The following is a 17,237-nucleotide window of genomic DNA, read 5'->3' as shown; positions in this document are numbered from 1 at the left end:
TAAGTTATATACGTTGCATATTCATGTTTTAAGATAATAAAGTACTTAGAACCATTTTTGTTTTGTAAAATTTTTTAAATTTAACGAAAAATATAGTAGGGCAAATTGTTTCGGAATGTATGGGAAAGTAGGGAACTTTTTTTTGTCCTTGTAGGGTAAACCGAACATTTTCCCTGGCAACATTGACTATGAGCTATAGTCAGATTGACACAAAGCACCCACAGACATGTACCCCTTAATTTTCTTAAATATGCAACTGCGGTTTATCTCCCAGACCTATATGTTACCCCACAAATGCTTATGATTACTAATTCTGTAATGGTGGTTTAGGGTATGATATAGTCGGCCCCGCCCGACTTTCTACTTTACTTACTTGTTTTTTATTAACATTGTGTTTCATTCCAGGGCGTTAGCCGATTTCAATTTTAATTCTAGAGATTTTGTAGAAGTACAAAAAATTGTCTCCATTATAAGTATTTGTATCTGGAAATGCAAACCTTTATATAGCTCCCAGCAAATTGAAAGTAGTTGAGATGGTAACACAAATGTTGGTCTACATGGTGGTTAAGGGTATAATATAGTCGGCCACGCCCGACTTTAGACTTTCCTTACTTGTTTAATACTCAATTAAAACTTTAATAGGAAAATTTTTCGTCAATTTGTTTTCTGTGTAGATACTCAAAATACTGGATGGCCACTTATGATTTTCCAGCCACATATAAAGCAATCACACTATAGATATTGTCGGCTTCGCTAGTTGTAAACACTTACTTGTTGAAAATGCGAAATAAATTATTAACAAATTGAAAATTGATTTAGTGTTTGTTTGTTTTGCTTTATTTAAAAATAATATGCAATTTAAATTAATTTATTTATGCAAATTATATATTTATATATTTTTTGATTATTGAATTTAATAACAATACATATATATTTATAGTAAGAAGTTTAGAAAGAGAAAAACGAAGTACAACTAAAATTGAAACATAAATTAAGCTAACTTCCATAATGTAGAAGATAATGTACAGGGGTAAAGTTAAATACAAAACGATTTTTTTTACTCTTTATACAAGAAAAATAATAAAAAAAAAAAATAATATGAAATGTGAATATTTAGCATTTGGCTTTAGAGATAAATTAAAGATTGCCATACGAACGAACGAATGAATTACTAACAATAAAAAGTAGTACTAAAGAATCCAGAAATTTTAAATGAATTTATATAGAGATGTTGTGGTGAAGAAGAACAAAATTGCTGGACATATAACGATACAATAGTAGGCTATGTGGTTTGTTTTTGGCCCAATTTCTGCAAAAAAGTAAGGGTCCCTTTGTTGACCACAATATGTTCTTAGATATGCTCTTGATGCATCTTTAAAAGTTCCAATGGGAAATTTCTATGGTAATTTGCGATTTTGTGAGCTCATATTGTCATCATAACATTAAGCTCGAACCAAGTATTTTGAAGATTTATTGGCCCTTTCTTTTGATGCTATAAAAAGTAGGCCATACCTATTTCTCAGTGATTTAACGAATCACACGTGGGTATGCTATAGATTTATGGATGGATTCTTGTGATATCCTTGTTTCATTTTGTAAAATAGTTTATCTTTAGCTTTTTTTCTTAATTCTTTTGTTTTTCATTTCTAAACTCAAAAATAAAATAAAATTTCATTTCATTATATTAAAAACCTCTTAAAACTGTTTCTTACAAACTGTTACTGCTGTTGCTATTGCTCAGGTGTTGGGCTTAACATTTTCAATTTAGTCTGAAATGCCCGTACTTTCCTTAAACTATCATATCTCTGTATATATCTTAAGATACATAAAACAAATACTTAGACAAAATATGCTCTTTTGCTCTTTGTTAGTAGCATTTGCGGAAATCACGCAAATGCTTTGCGATTATTCACTGCTGTATTGGCATGGTCTTAAGTGATTTGTATACTGAATGCCCTATTTGTGGTTGAATGAAATTCCAGTGGAGGAACCCTAATTTGGGTCCTACTTAAGCTTAACATAATCCCTAACTTATAGAGACCTTAGTAATGCATGCAAAATCATTAGGTACAAAGAGAAGGCTTTTGAAGCTCTTCATCCGACCTTTTGTTTTCTCTGCGTGAACCCTTCAAATGGGCGGAGGACCTCTTATGTAGCGCAATTGAGGTGTAAAGCTCATGGACAAATTGTTAATATTGTCGCAGCAGTTGGGTTGCATCAAACAAGCCGCACAGAAAACGGTGAACAGGGCCAATTGCATGGGTACAGCGACACGGGCAATGCGCCAAGCCCAACCACGTTTCGATTTTGGATTGAGTTCATCGTCCGAGGAGTCCATGTCATAAGTGGAAGGATCATCGGAGGGATCATCACCATCACCATCACCCGTTGTGACGGAGGACATTTGTATAGCATTACTTTGAGCCATATCGGCAGATGCAACCGCATTGGTGGGTGCTAGGGCAGAAGAACGACGATTTCTACGTTTACGTCTACCCGTCGATGAGGAACCATTAGCGGTAAGGCTATCGAGCTGAACTCGTTCGCCTTCACCCACTTGCTTCATATGTCCATTCGCCATTTGTGGGGCCTTGATGCAACCATTTGTATGTTGCAATTGAGCCAAATGATTATTGTTGTCGGAGTGCTCCTTTTTATCCCCGACTTGATCTTGTAACTGTTGTTTTTTGTTTTGATGAGAAGCTGCTGTTCTCACAATTAAATCTCTGCAGGTATTTTGTAGACTTTTCAATTCAATTTCTGCAGATTCCATGCGGGCTGCAATGGATTTCATGGCCTCACTGCCAGGGGCCAAAGCTGATTCCAATTGTTTGGCTAAACGTCTCAAGACACCTAGACGACGTTCGCGTTCGGATAGGCCACCGTCCGAAGTAGCACCACCATCGGATATACCAGAATCCGAAAGAGAACCATTAGAGGCAGTAAATTTGGCGATATATAGAATATGATTGGGATCTAAATAATCCTGGACAGCGGTCAACTGAAAGAAGAACGGGAATGCATATTAGTTTTTTTGTTTCATATAGAAAACTAACTATGTAAGTTACCTGCTCCTGGCTAACATTCACCTTCTCCGATAATAGTTTAGCTACCAGTTTTACATTTTGTGCCAATTCTCCTGGTGTGGCCTGACCCGTTTTTAAAGCACCCTCCAAACCTTGTAAAGTGCCACGATCTTGACCCAAAGCCAATTGGAATTCGGAAAGGCCACATTCCAATTGATGCCAGGCCGTTAAGGACGATGTTAAAACTTCCAATTGTGAATTGATCCTAAACAGAGGTGTAATCATTGATGATTTGATCTTTACAATAGGGTTGATGTAATGACTCTTACCTTGAATCAGCCTCATCCCAGGCCATATACATATCACTCACTTCATCTTTCAAATGTTTGTGGAATTCATTTTCCGATGTTATCAGCGATTGTAAATCCCAATTCTTTTCTCCTGCCATCGTTGTTGTCATTTGGGTGGCTGTGTTGGTTGATGCACTGTTTGTTCCCACATTGCTGGCCGAGGCCGCCGATGTCATTGTGGCAGTGTGTGATTCCAATTGATTGCCATTGCTATCGGTGACGGTTATCATGGTGGTTTTGCTTAATGTTGTTGCCGTCGTCGTAGCCGTCGTGGCAGTTGTTGTGCTATCTGGTTCTGTTGTAGTTTTATGTATTTCTGCCGCCTTCTTTGATTTGTGTTCGGACTCAATTTCGTCTTTTTCTTCCAATATTTCTATGCTACTAATCTTGGCCGAAGCTTCCTTCAATTGTTGTTCAACAATGGCGTTTTGTAGACGTCTCTCCTGTTTTGTTAACCAACTATGAACGGATGCATTCAGTTTTAACATATTCGTGCGATAGTTTTGCAAGTGGACTTTCTCATTCTACAAAAAAAGAAGGAAAGACAAATATTCAATACACACAGGAAATTAAATAGAAATGTATATAAGGCATTGAATTATTAAGAGTTAAAAAAAAAAACAAGAACTAAAAATGTGGCAAGAGGTGGTCGGACCGAAACTATGAATAACAGAAAATCTTCTCTAAAGAGAATCGAGACATTATTGTTATGGTTGCATCAACCCAGCATACATAATATAGCCCACAAAGCATTGAAAATGTAATTTTTGGATCGGATATCATTCGATAAAATACGAAACAATTCAACTCAATAAAATAAATCTATTCTTTACTTGTTCGGCTTTAACCTCTTTGTAAAGACGTTCGGAACAATTCTAGCTTATATTTCTAGATGAGAAGCTTTGTTAATATATCGCAAAAAGAGAATGAAACTAGAATAAATGAGAACTGTGTCCTAATTTTAATTTTATAGAGCCTAGATCATTAGCGTAGCTAGACAATTTTCCTAGGGGGCGAGGGCGGCTATAGCCCCCCTAGCTAAAAATTAATAGACTGACGTTATAGGTTCAATTACTGTTTTATTCTAAAGGGTGATTTGTTAAGAGCTTGATAACTTTTTTTTTAAAAAAAACGCCTAAAATTTGCAAAATCTCATCGGTTCTTTATTTGAAACGTTAGATTGGTCCATTACATTTACTTTTTGAAGATAATTTCATTTAAATGTTGACCGCGGCTGCGTCTTAGGTGGTCCATTCGGAAAGTCCAATTTTGGGCAACTTTTTCGAGCATTTCGGCCGGAATAGCCCGAATTTCTTCGGAAATGTTGTCTTCCAAAGCTGGAATAGTTGCTGGCTTATTTCTGTAGACTTTAGACTTGACGTAGCCCCACAAAAAATAGTCTAAAGGCGTCAAATCGCATGATCTTGGTGGCCAACTTACCGGTCCATTTCTTGAGATGAATTGTTCTCCGAAGTTTTCCCTCAAAATGGCCATAGAATCGCGAGCTGTGTGGCATGTAGCGCCATCTTGTTGAAACCACATGTCAACCAAGTTCAGTTCTTCCATTTTTGGCAACAAAAAGTTTGTTAGCATCGAACGATAGCGATCGCCATTCACCGTAACGTTGCGTCCAACAGCATCTTTGAAAAAATACGGTCCAATGATTCCACCAGCGTACAAACCACACCAAACAGTGCATTTTTCGGGATGCATGGGCAGTTCTTGAACGGCTTCTGGTTGCTCTTCACTCCAAATGCGGCAATTTTGCTTATTTACGTAGCCATTCAACCAGAAATGAGCCTCGGACGTAAAGCGCGAAACACATTTCGAACCGAACACTGATTTTGGTAATACAATTCAATGATTTGCAAGCGTTGCTCGTTAGTAAGTCTATTCATGATGAAATGTCAAAGCATACTGAGCATCTTTCTCTTTGACACCATGTCTGAAATCCCACGTGATCTGTCAAATACTAATACATGAAAATCCTAACCTCAAAAGAATCACCCTTTATATAACAATGTTCGTATGCAGTGTCTTGCAATCTTATACCAATCGGCATCGTAACAACGCTCGGTAAACAAAAACGAGTGTGGCACTTAAGTGTGATTGCACTCAACAACAACAATTACCAGCAGTTGGCATTAGCTCAAGAGAATTGAGAGAGTACCAAATAAGAGAATACCAAACTGCTGAGATATGGGTAACCAATTTGTGGGATTGCTTTACTACGGTGTTTTCGAGAGACCAACACTCTTATTAACAAACATCGTCGGTTGCATTGGATATTGGTGCTTGAAATTTTTTTTTACCAATTGGTGTTTTAAGATTGCAAATATTGGTGTTTACTAAATACACTGGTCGGTTGCGGTAGATCGCAGCCGTTCTCTGATCAGAAGTGATATCTGACGTCGCGAGAACACTAGCATATCTATTTAGTGTGCGGTTTAAGTTTAAATGGTGCCCTATTGGTGTCGTTACAACCCTTGCAATTCTCCCATCGAACATTTGCCATCACTTTTTCCCAAGCAAACAAATTTGGGAGTTATTCTAAGGGCATAACTTTAAAAACACTTCAACAAATGTCCCCACAAAGAAGTTAATTTTTTTTAATTACACAAAAAGTTTTTTATAACTCGTTTGTTTCATATTTTACAAAAAAAAAGTGGATTTAGCAAAAATGCTAAATCCATTCTAGAAAAATCGATAATTTTTGAAAATATTCGACAAGATTTTTTAATTGTTTATTTGGCAAATTCAGTGCAACGGCTGTTGAATTGGTGGACATCCGTCCTAATTTTTCCATTGTAAAAAATTTGCGGATGCGTCTTTTTGAACGCCTGTTTCTATATGAAGGAATTGCCAGATCGAAACAAAATTTAACATGTGTTCATAACAGAGATGAAAGTTTCCAAAACACTTAAATTTTTTCTGTTTATACCGCGCTTTTTGTGCTAGGCTAAGAAGTTTCCGAACTGCTCTCGTACCTGCACATTTTATGAATTCGTGCTTAATGTTTAAAAAAATAAATTCGCAAATATATCCGAAATTATGGGTTTCTTATTTTTCGCTCATAGTTGCGTAGATGGCTAACACTAGTAAACGGAATGTGGTAAAATCGGAGAAAAACAACAAATTTGGCCATCGAAAAACAAATGGGTATACCACATTTGCTGCACTCACCCTACGAGTATAGTATAAATTGCATATCCAAAATTTATCTAATTTTTTTCTGTGTATGACTTTTCTTACTTTCTTACTTAATGCTTGTACACAATTGATTGTTGTTTGCGAGTATGATTGATTAAAAATATAAAAAAAAACATTTAATCTTACCTTGAGTTCTTCAATAGCAATTTGTATGGATGGTTCTGTATCTAATAATTCAAATGAAGATTTATTGCCTAAACGATTAAGAGCATGCTTCAAGATGATCATATCCTCTTGCATTTTACGTGCAGCAGCAGCATTTTCACTCCAACCCAATAAATCCTCCCAGGCAGCCAATAAATCTAAAATAACAAACGAGAAAAACGGAAAATTAGTTTAAATAGAGGTATACAATTGTTTTCTACTTTGTGTAAAAAAAAAAAAACAACTGCATGATGGAAAACTTCAATAAAAAATGTGAAGTAGACATTAGCAAACTTTAATTAGACATTAGAAAATACAAACAAACAAAAAAATTGCCAAAGACCAAACATCCCATTATTGTAATTATTTGCACTAAACGATGAAAGGAAAACCTTGTATACAAAAAAAAACAAAAAAAAAAAAAAACAAACACTAACCTTTCGAATTTCATGTCATTTTCCCTATGTTTTTGTATATCTAGGGCCCTTTCTATTTTTTTGTAAAAATTTTCTTGTTGCTGTCTTAGAAAAACTAGCCGTTAAACACGCATTGCTTGTTCCACAAAATTACAAACTACACAAAATGAAAGTTACATAAATTTGTACCAAATTGATTATATACGTCGATTCGATTGCTTTTCCATTATTTACCAAGAAATTGTGCAAATTGTATTAGCTATTTTTGTAATGAGGTTTATACTTTACCAATGAAAGGGATTAATACACTCAAATAAAAGTGTTTTGTTTTTTGAATAAGAAAAGTAGAATTCGCATTAAACTCATAACATTACATCCAACAAAATTTGTTTCTGTGTTGGAATATTAATATGTACAACTAATATTAATTAAATCCATAATTTTTTTAGTTAAATATTTTTTTAAATTCATTAAAAAATTTTAATTGTAAAAATATGGGTGATACACTAATAGAAATAATTGCGTTCCACAATCGTGAACGGACGTTGTCAAAATGAAACGGAAACGTTCACAAAAAATCAAAACTGAATGTTCATGATTTTGTCCACGGGCGCTCACGATTTCATTATCGGCATTCGTTTTTCTTTGGCCATGAAAAGTCTTAAAATAATCGTTAGACGTTGTTATGGCTACTCCGCCGTTGGTGCAATGTGCTAAGGCGACTGTTAACGCGTAGGGTGCAGGCAACACAGGTTCGAGTCATGGTAGCGGACATTGTTTTTTTTTAAATTTTGTTTATAAATTCGTAACCATTACGTATTCAGATAATGAACGCTGGTTGTTATTTTGACAACGTATGGTGTCATTTTTACGTTGTCAGATTGACCCCGTCTGTTCTCAGTTTGACAACACATGTGTGTTGATTCAATTTCATGAACGGATCGTTTCGAAATGACCACGCCGTTCACGATTTTTTCTATGGGTGTATTTTTTCTGTGTATTTACCAAACGAGAGTGTATTTTTCAAAGCACCATCTCAAACTGTACACGTTCTTCGTTTTCATTTCGCCAAAAATTCAACCAAAATTTTTCTTTGTTTAAGTTTTTTTTTTCAAATTAAATTCAGGACACGAATCTTTGAAATTCAAGACCCTAAGATATTAAATGTATGGCTTAATGATAAACAAAGCTTCAAATACGATACTTGGCATAATTTAGATTTTGAAACTGGTATTTGTTTGTACATGAATACCTTTATTAATATATCGCAAAAAGAGACTACAAATTCGATGAATGAGATCTGTATCCAATTTTAATATTATTTATCCTCGATTTAAAGCCAGGAGGGCCCGTACACAATGTCTTTATTTCCAAGAAGCCACATCTTTGGCTCGGAATCAATACCAAAATCCTTAAGGGAAGGTCCAAATCTTTGGATCCAAGTAAACTTTTTTTTTTGAGTGTGGCCGGAATTGTTGTATGTTATAAATTCGGGCTTATTTGCTCTTAAAGAAACTATTTTATTAACAAAAACTAATTTCGTTCCGAAGGAAAGTATTTTTTCTTTGTGTGTTTTGCATACGTACAAAATTAATTTCTTTTCTCTCAAATGAAAATTGAGATCAAAGTTGTTTCTTTCAGCCCAAGCGTTGTTAAAGGGTGATACGGTCAAAATTTGGTCAATATAAATTTGACGTATTTCTTTAAATTTTGCATTTAAAAAACCTGAACACCCCTCATTTTGAAGGTGTGTGTGTGTAGAATGTTGCTCCTATTTTGATTTTGGAATTCACTCTTCAGTTGTCAAAATGCCGTCCAAGCAAGAAGAGCAGCGTATCAAAATTTTGCTCGCGCATCGCGAAAATACGAGCTACTCGCACGCAAAGCTGGCAAAATCGCTAAAAGTTGCCAAATCAACCGTTACAAATGTAATTAAAGCGTTTGGGGAACGTTTGTCGACAGCCAGGAAGTCTGGACCGGGGGGAAATCGAAAACCGGAAGCCGCTGAGACGACAAAGAGAGTTGCCGGTAGTTTCAAGCGAAACCCTTACCCCTCTCTCCGAGATGCCGCAAATAAGCTGGGTGTATCGTCTACAACCGTGCATCGAGCCAAATAAAGAATATCTGGTTTGGCAAGAAATATCTGGTTTGGCAAGCCATCTGTACCTGCATTTTCATAGCTTCCGGGACTGTCAACCAAGAAATTTACGTGAAAGAGTGTTTGAATAAACGTCTGCTGCCTTTCCTGAAGAAACACGGTTGTTCCGTACTGTTTTGGCCGGATTTGGCATCTTGCCATTACGGTAAAAAGGCCATGGAGTGGTACGCCGCCAACAACGTGCAGGTGGTTCCCAAGGACAAGAACCCTCCCAACACGCCAGAGCTCCGCCCAATTGAGAAATACTGGGCTATTGTCAAGCGGAACCTAAAGAAGACCAAAAAAACTGCTAAGGACGAGCAGCAGTTCAAGGCAAACTGGCTTTCTGCGGCGAAGAAGGTGGACAAGGTGGCTGTACAAAATCTGATGGCAGGTGTCAAGCGTGAGGCCCGGCAATTCGGATTTGGAAAAGCGAAAGCCTAACTGAATATTTTTCCGGAATTTTATACTAATTGAACTTGAAAAAGAAATTTAATTTGATTTTTTAAATAAACGATTTCACCGATTTACACGCGTTTTCCCTTGACCAAATTTTGACCGTATCACCCTTTAGTTACACAAAAATTTTTTGGTTTAATTATACAAAATTTACATTATCATTATCTAGCAAAATTCCAAGCATTCGTTCTGTGTGATAGTCTATTCGGTTTGCAATGGAATTAAATAAATTGAGGCATCGTGTTAAGGGTTCATTTATCCCGTAGCATGTTCTATGAAAAGGAATATTAAATAAATGATGTTCCCTTAAAAATCGATTAGGAACATTGAATGGCAAAAAAGACAATAATTCTGGGCAATCCATATTCGTATCCATAGGATCTTTTATAAAAACAATACCTTGAAGCTTTCTCCTAAAATTAAGTTGCTGAATGCAAAGAATTCTACATCGTTCTATATACTGAAAAAAATATTGTCGTGAGGTCAAAGATTTCATGTCTTTAAAATACGAATGCAAATTTAGCTTAGCATAGAAGACACATTTCTCCAATATAAAGTTTTTTTCCTTGTCCAAAGGTCGATAATCTTTTCAATGAAGTCGTATTGTCCTTATAATTAAGTGATTTCACTTAAAAATGGGTATCATAACATTAAAGAAAAAATGTTTGGGCTAAGGTCAATTTGACTTTAATAATTCAGAAAAATTCTTTAAATTTAATGAAATTGTCTTTAAATTTGTTGTCTTTTTGCATCTTGACTACAAAGCAAAAACTCGTTCAAATATAGGAGATGAGTTTCAACACTTTATTTTAAAGACGTTTTTTACCTGAAACATAGCATAATATATACTGGAAATCGAGTCTTAATTTTGAAAATAAAGTTGTCGTTAACTCGTTTTTAAAGGTTTTTGATAGCTCCGCTTCTTTGGCTCGGAATCAATACCAAAATTTTTAAAGTAAAGACAAAATCGTTGGAACCGGGCATGTTTTTTTTTCAGTGTATATGATGGCATACTATCCCATGTATAAAGCATTCTTAAAGCAAATCTTGCAAAAACGTTTTTGCACCTTTTCTATTCTATTTATTCCTTCGTTATAAAATGGATCCCATATAATACACAGATACTCAATATGAGGTCGAACCAAACTCTCATAAAGTGTTTTTTTGTCTTCAATCACGAAATTAACTGATCCAAATAATTTTTAATTGAAATGTCTTCAGTCACAGAAATGATAGTATCAATTAAACAAATTTATTGAAAGTCAATTAAAAAATAAATTTATACAATTAAAATTTTTTTGTGATTGATTTTAGTTTCAGTTAAAAAATTTGTTGAATCAATTAAATAAAACAAAAAATACATTTCTCTTGAATGAAATTTCAGATAAACAAAATTCTCCTTTGATGGTAAGTATATTTAGTAGAAGCAATTATTTGGTGTCAAAGGAAAACTTTGTTTGTCTAAAATTTTGGTCCTCACAAAAGAAACCTCTTCGTTCTGTATAGGAAGAATTAAATTTCATGCAAACCCCAAATAACTATGAAACAAAGGTGTGGGTTCATCAGGGGGTAATCGAACCCAATGCTTATTTATTGTTGATGATTTAAATAAAATAAACAAGAAATTTCCAACGCTGATTGTTATAAACAAATTACTTTGCAAAAAACAACACCATCGTCATCGTGGATGAAGGGAGTGTTAACAAAGTAATGCCTTAAAATGGAATATAAAAACAAATGGCAGCGGGCATTTACACTCCAACGATTATGTCCAAGTCTATCACGTTTATTATAATGATTTTTTTTTTTTAAGTTGAGGGGATTGGTTACAGCGGTATATAATGATATTCTCTTTGTACTTTCTACACTATCCCATTTTTTGTTACTATTTTTCTCTGTCCATTATTATTACTATTATGCGATTTGAAAATTTTCTCCATTTTCCATCTCGATTCGTTGTTGTGTTGCTTTTATCCAATAAGTCCATCAAAGTCAATTAGCAATTCAGGTACAATGAACTTGCTTATATGTTATGTGTTAATAATAACAGATATTACAATACATGATAGTATTAACAATAACAACATCACTCTCAGTACTTTTATGTTAATTATTTTGAATTGGAGGGAATTTGACACTTTCCTTTCCTGCTGATTGGGAAATTAATCAATTCGAAATATTTGGAGATCAATAGATATCAGGATAATTTATTACAATCACCATTGCATGGTACTTTCGAAGTACCGTTGTGACAACTGATAGGCATATATAATTAGTGTTATTCATTGCAAGCACTACGAGGGAGGTTTAAAAATTATGGAACATAAAAAACATTATTTGTGTCGGAGAATATTTGAAGAATTTTTGTCTTATATATGGCAGAAAGCTGGGTTTAGAACGCAAAAAGGGCGAGGAATGCCACAGTTTCTTTATACTGGTATAAAATGGCAATATTGTAAAAGTGGGGACTAAACCCAAGCGATGTGTAGTGATTGTGTCCAATAGGAGAAAATGTAAAATAATAAATAAACCAGGTCGCCGACACTTCAAACAGTTCATACTAAAAACGACAGAAAGGCAAGGTGAGCCATCGATATAACATCGAAAGGGGCACTGGCATAATGCCGTCCTCAGTGGATAATTTTCGGGAAATTTTTAACCTGATTCTTAGCAAACGTGGTTACTCTACAGGCAGCTTGTAAAAATTGCAACTTAAGTTTCTACAAAAAATGTTACCACATTTGAGGGGTAAGTAAGTAAATGTATCTTACCATCCTGTACTGTAACGTTTACATTTGTAAAACACTGACATATGCTCGTAATGTCATATTGCATCTATTGTACTTGGATATATTGGCCAAATTGACGCAATAGAGGCAATTGTAAAATTAAGCTAGATATCTCTCAAATGGGAGCCACCGTGGTACAATGGTTAGCATGCCCGCCTTGCATACACAAGGTCGTGGGCTCGATTCCTGCTACGACCGAACACCAAAGAGTTTTTCAGCGGTGGATTATCCCACCTCAGTAATGCTGGTGACATTTCTGAGTGTTTCAAAGCTTCTCTAAGTGGTTTCACTGCAATGTGGAACGCCGTTCGGACTCGGCTATAAAAAGGAGGTCCCTTGTCATTGAGCTTAACATGGAATCGGGCAGCACTCAGTGATAAGAGAGAAGTTCACCAATGTGGTATCACAATGGACTGAATAGTCTAAGTGAGCCTGATATATTGGGCTGCCACCTAAGATAAACCTATCTCTCAAATCCGGTATTCAAATCCTTTTGTAACTTGAAGAAATGCTATAGACTGCCGTTAAAATCTCAACAAGATGACTGAGCGGTCAGTCAGGTATCACTCCTGATAAAGGTATAAAACATGAAGAGTCCTTACCATAGATGTTCCAAGAGGTTCTTCTGAAGTGCATCATAGACAATAGCACCATATGTAGTAAAGACACAAATGTGGCTAATTCAACACTGACAGAAAAAATAATTTTCTCAGGAACGAACTTTTAGACAAATGAAATTCCCCTTTCTTATAAAGTATTTTCGTTTAGACCAAAATTTATGATATGCGATTCAACGATTGTCTCTATTTCATTTTATTTGCCTTTAAAGAAAATTCGTTCCTCAGAAAAGAAAACTCTTTTTTCAGTGTACCTTTCTACTAATCGTCTTTTTCTAAAAACAGGCTTTCTTCGATTAGTAGAGTTTTTCCAACATAAAAAGCAAACTAATCTATACACCGTTCAACAAAAACTGTAAAATGGGCTCAAGATCAAAATTCCTGTAATATAATTGAGTCGGTTTTGAAAATCAATATTTGGTTAATTATAATTTTGTAATTGTATTAAATCGATTTTCACAACATATATTCTGAATAATAATATGTACTACTAATGAAAGACTATGAGTTCCATCACAAATTTTAAAATAATAATATGTTAATTGAAGACTATATTTATTTTGTTAATTAGCTGTTCAAATTAAATGAATCGGTGATAGAAGATCTATTTACCGACTAATTAGTAACTTTATAGCAAAGCTTCTATAATTAATTAAGCTTCATCATATCATAATGACATAAATTAATTAAGCATAATGGGTGATGATGAAGAGATAGTGTGATTTCCATATGGTCGTAATATATTTGAATTTCTGGAGAACTAAAAAACAATGATGATTATGAACATTTTTTTGCTGAAAAAGCAATTTATATTAACATCAATTGTATTCAAGTTTCATCAATCCTTCACAAGAAGTTCAAGTAAAAATAATTACATTTTGAAAAATTATATTTCTATATCCCCACATCATAAGTAGTATATACAAGTAGTGACTGAAGATCCATAATGTTTTGTACTCGATTCGAGTTACCATTGAAAGGAATATGCAATTTTAGTGGCAAATTAGCCATTTTATTAAGCGTTGACATTTTTTACATACTTTAAACATTATTGTGCCATCTTGCCATGTTGTACTATGTTTCAATTATGATCGATGCCTTAATACTAAAATCAAATGCGTCCAATACTATAATTTTTAGCACTATTTCTTCTAACACTATAAAATGATTTTTGGGTTTATTTATATTTAATTTGTTTCAATTATGATATATGATGCCTTAATATTAAATCAATCAAATGCGTCCAATACTATAATTTTTAGCACTATTTCTTCTAACACTATAAAATGATTTTTATTTATATTTAATTTGCATTAAATTTTCCAGGTTTTTACTACTCTTTATGGAAATCTCAGAATATGGACTACAATCTAGTTAAATTTTCGCGCGAAGTAGTTCATGCTTCCTATAAAATAGTTTACTTTTTTCGGTGTAACTTCATTATCCAATAACTTGTAAACCATTCATTTCATAGAAACCCGAAACAATTTTTTTTGGCTTCAATCACAAAATGAATTGATGATGATAATAATCATTTACGCAAATTAAAAAAAAAAACAAAATCATCGAATTAAAAATTTAATTAATTAATTAAAAATATGAATATGTCACCTAGCAAAAATTGAAAGTTCGTCCCGTTACATTAGTTTTACGGAATTTTCACTTTACTCGTACAAGAAGTTCTTTCGAGGTAATTAAAAAAAATATATCATTTTTATTTTATGCTTCTTTCTCAATAAATCTAAATTTGATGAATGTTACCATCAAATGCATAAAGAGGCATTTTGGAGTTCTTCCCTTTATATTAGTTTAAATTTACTTTTAAACTGCTCTTGTCTAGATAGCTTAAAATAGTCAGGTAAACATTATAAAAATATATATTTTTAAAAAGTTTGTCGATTCATTTCGTGGATATGGAATTTGCAATAAAATATATTTTATTATTTTTTACATGTTTACATACGAATAAAATAGGGAAAAGTAAAGAAAAGAAAATATTTTTTATCTTAGGTTTTAGTCCAGCTGGAGGTCATAAATGAAAGAACTCAGATGTTTCTATTTGAATTTTATTTAAATAGACACAAAAATTTTTTTCTGATTCAATCATTATTTTTTTAATTGAAATGTCTTCAATCACGAAATTGATAGTATTAATCACAGTTTTAATTGGAAATTAAAAACAAAACATTTGATTAAAAATGAATTGATTTCATTAGCAAATTTCAATTATTTTTTTAATGCAAAACTCAATTAATTTTTTCATTAAAAACTTAACTATTTTCAATTACTTTCTTTTTAGTTGATTAAACAATTGTTTGAAATAAATTTTTAGTTAAAAATTAAAAAAAAAATCGATCACTTTTTTTAAGTGACTTAGTTTTCCGAGTTTGACTAAAAAGTTAATTGTATAAATTATTTTTTTTTTTATTTAAAAATTTAAAAAATTTTCAATCATTGACTTAGTTATCTTAATGTTTCTATCTTGATTAAAAAGTTAATTGTATCAATTAATTTATTAATTGAAAAAATTGTCAACTTCAATCAACTTTTTAATTAGAAATATGTTGGTGATATTTTTTCTGCGTAAAACCAATACTTCGATTTGAAGTCGTCAATCTTCATAAGGGACAGGGAATTTTGAATAAAACCATAGTGAATTTCACTTCAGCGTTTTATGGCACCTTACTGCATGTAAAGTGCAATTCACTCTATTTTAATCAAATTACTTGGCGCTGACGAAGATTGACGATGTTAAATCGAAATATTAGCTTTAATTGAATAAAACTCAAAAACATCTGATATTTTTCATTTATTTATGACCTCGAGTTGGACAAAAACCATAGATATAGATAATTCAAAGTAACATCACACCTGAAGAACTTATACAAAATCCATGTATCGGATGCTTAAAAAAGATTACATTCTTTTATTGCTTTTCGGTGACATTTTTTTTGCTGAGATGTTGTTATATTGTCATCCTTAGTCCACTGATTGTTTTCATATTTGGTAAAAGCAATACCCCCTTTGTAATACCCCACGAATCCCCCTTAAATTATAAGGCACATCTGTTGAAATGTAGATACAGAAATACATAGAATTATATATTTCAATACAATTGTTCATAAAAATTCACAAAATATAAGCACACCTTAAAACAATGAGAACAATATTTACGCTGTTATTTTTATACACCACTAAATTAGCTCATCAATCATTGCACAAAAACCTTCGAGGTCTTTATAAGGAATGTATTTAATTTATATTGGATAATACAGTCTATAGTACGACGGAATTGATTTCATAATCATTGTATTTTTATCACATAATCGCTCAAAGAGAATATTTTAAACATTTTCATAAAGAAATTTCAATTGCACCATATCTAAGAGTGAATTTGAGAGAGAAGAAGAAGAAACAGGTAGAAAGAATCAGGTTTCATTGATAATATATTTTTCTTCCTAGGCTTTATATTGTTCTCGTCGATATTTTGTACACACCGAGATCAAAGGAGTATTTCTTTTATTCCTCTTATAAACAATTTACGATAAATATTTTCAGGACATCATGAAGATGATATTCATATTATATTTTATTAAGTTAAATCTTTTATCAATCAATTTTATTATACCAACATTTAACACCAAATTATTACTGTATTTATAATCCAAATGACGGACGAACTACGCATGCGTGCCATTCAGTTAAACACTCACTGCACTCGTAGGTAACACTTACTCTATATAAAAGAATTTCTTATATTTTGTTAATCGCGAAAAATTATCATTGAATTAAGTTGGAAGCAAGCAGTTTTTATATCTTGTAATATTTTCTTCACAAAAACTATTTGGTATCAAAAATAATGCACAATAATATTGTCAACCACCAAACGCTTGGAGAGTTGCAACTAAACTGGTTACAGGTACATCCACGCAGTGGCACAAGCATTATTTTACACAGTCAGGTAAAACCATGAAGTTGGCTGCTTTATGTTGGTGGTGAAGTACTAGTAAAGGAGACCTCGAATCAACCATACATCGTAGGTAAAATGGTGGGATGTTTGTGTGTATTTCCACGAAAAAAGAAAATTAA

General features: G+C 33.2%; 1 protein-coding gene across 6 annotated transcripts in view; it reads right to left on the bottom strand.

Moving 5' to 3' along the window:
* Positions 1–810: 810 nt before the first annotated feature.
* The window catches only part of klar (klarsicht), a 609,907-nt gene continuing 593,480 nt past the window's right edge, over positions 811–17,237 (bottom strand). For 5 of the 6 annotated variants that reach the window (XM_075304373.1, XM_075304374.1, XM_075304375.1 and 2 more), the window contains 4 exons: positions 6,713–6,888; positions 3,356–3,900; positions 3,069–3,291; positions 811–3,001 (listed from right to left, as the gene is read on the bottom strand). In XM_075304373.1, the coding sequence (XP_075160488.1) occupies positions 2,129–3,001; positions 3,069–3,291; positions 3,356–3,900; positions 6,713–6,888 (1,817 nt within the window). In that variant the 3' untranslated portion in view covers positions 811–2,128. Of the gene's footprint in view, positions 3,002–3,068; positions 3,292–3,355; positions 3,901–6,712; positions 6,889–16,883; positions 16,908–17,237 lie in introns of those variants that run through there. The other variant, XM_075304378.1, reaches the window with a different exon arrangement.

This window comes from Haematobia irritans, chromosome 4 (genome assembly GCF_050003625.1).
Source record: "Haematobia irritans isolate KBUSLIRL chromosome 4, ASM5000362v1, whole genome shotgun sequence".
Lineage (NCBI taxonomy): Eukaryota > Metazoa > Arthropoda > Insecta > Diptera > Muscidae > Haematobia > Haematobia irritans.
This window is presented reverse-complemented; position numbering and strand designations above follow the sequence as displayed.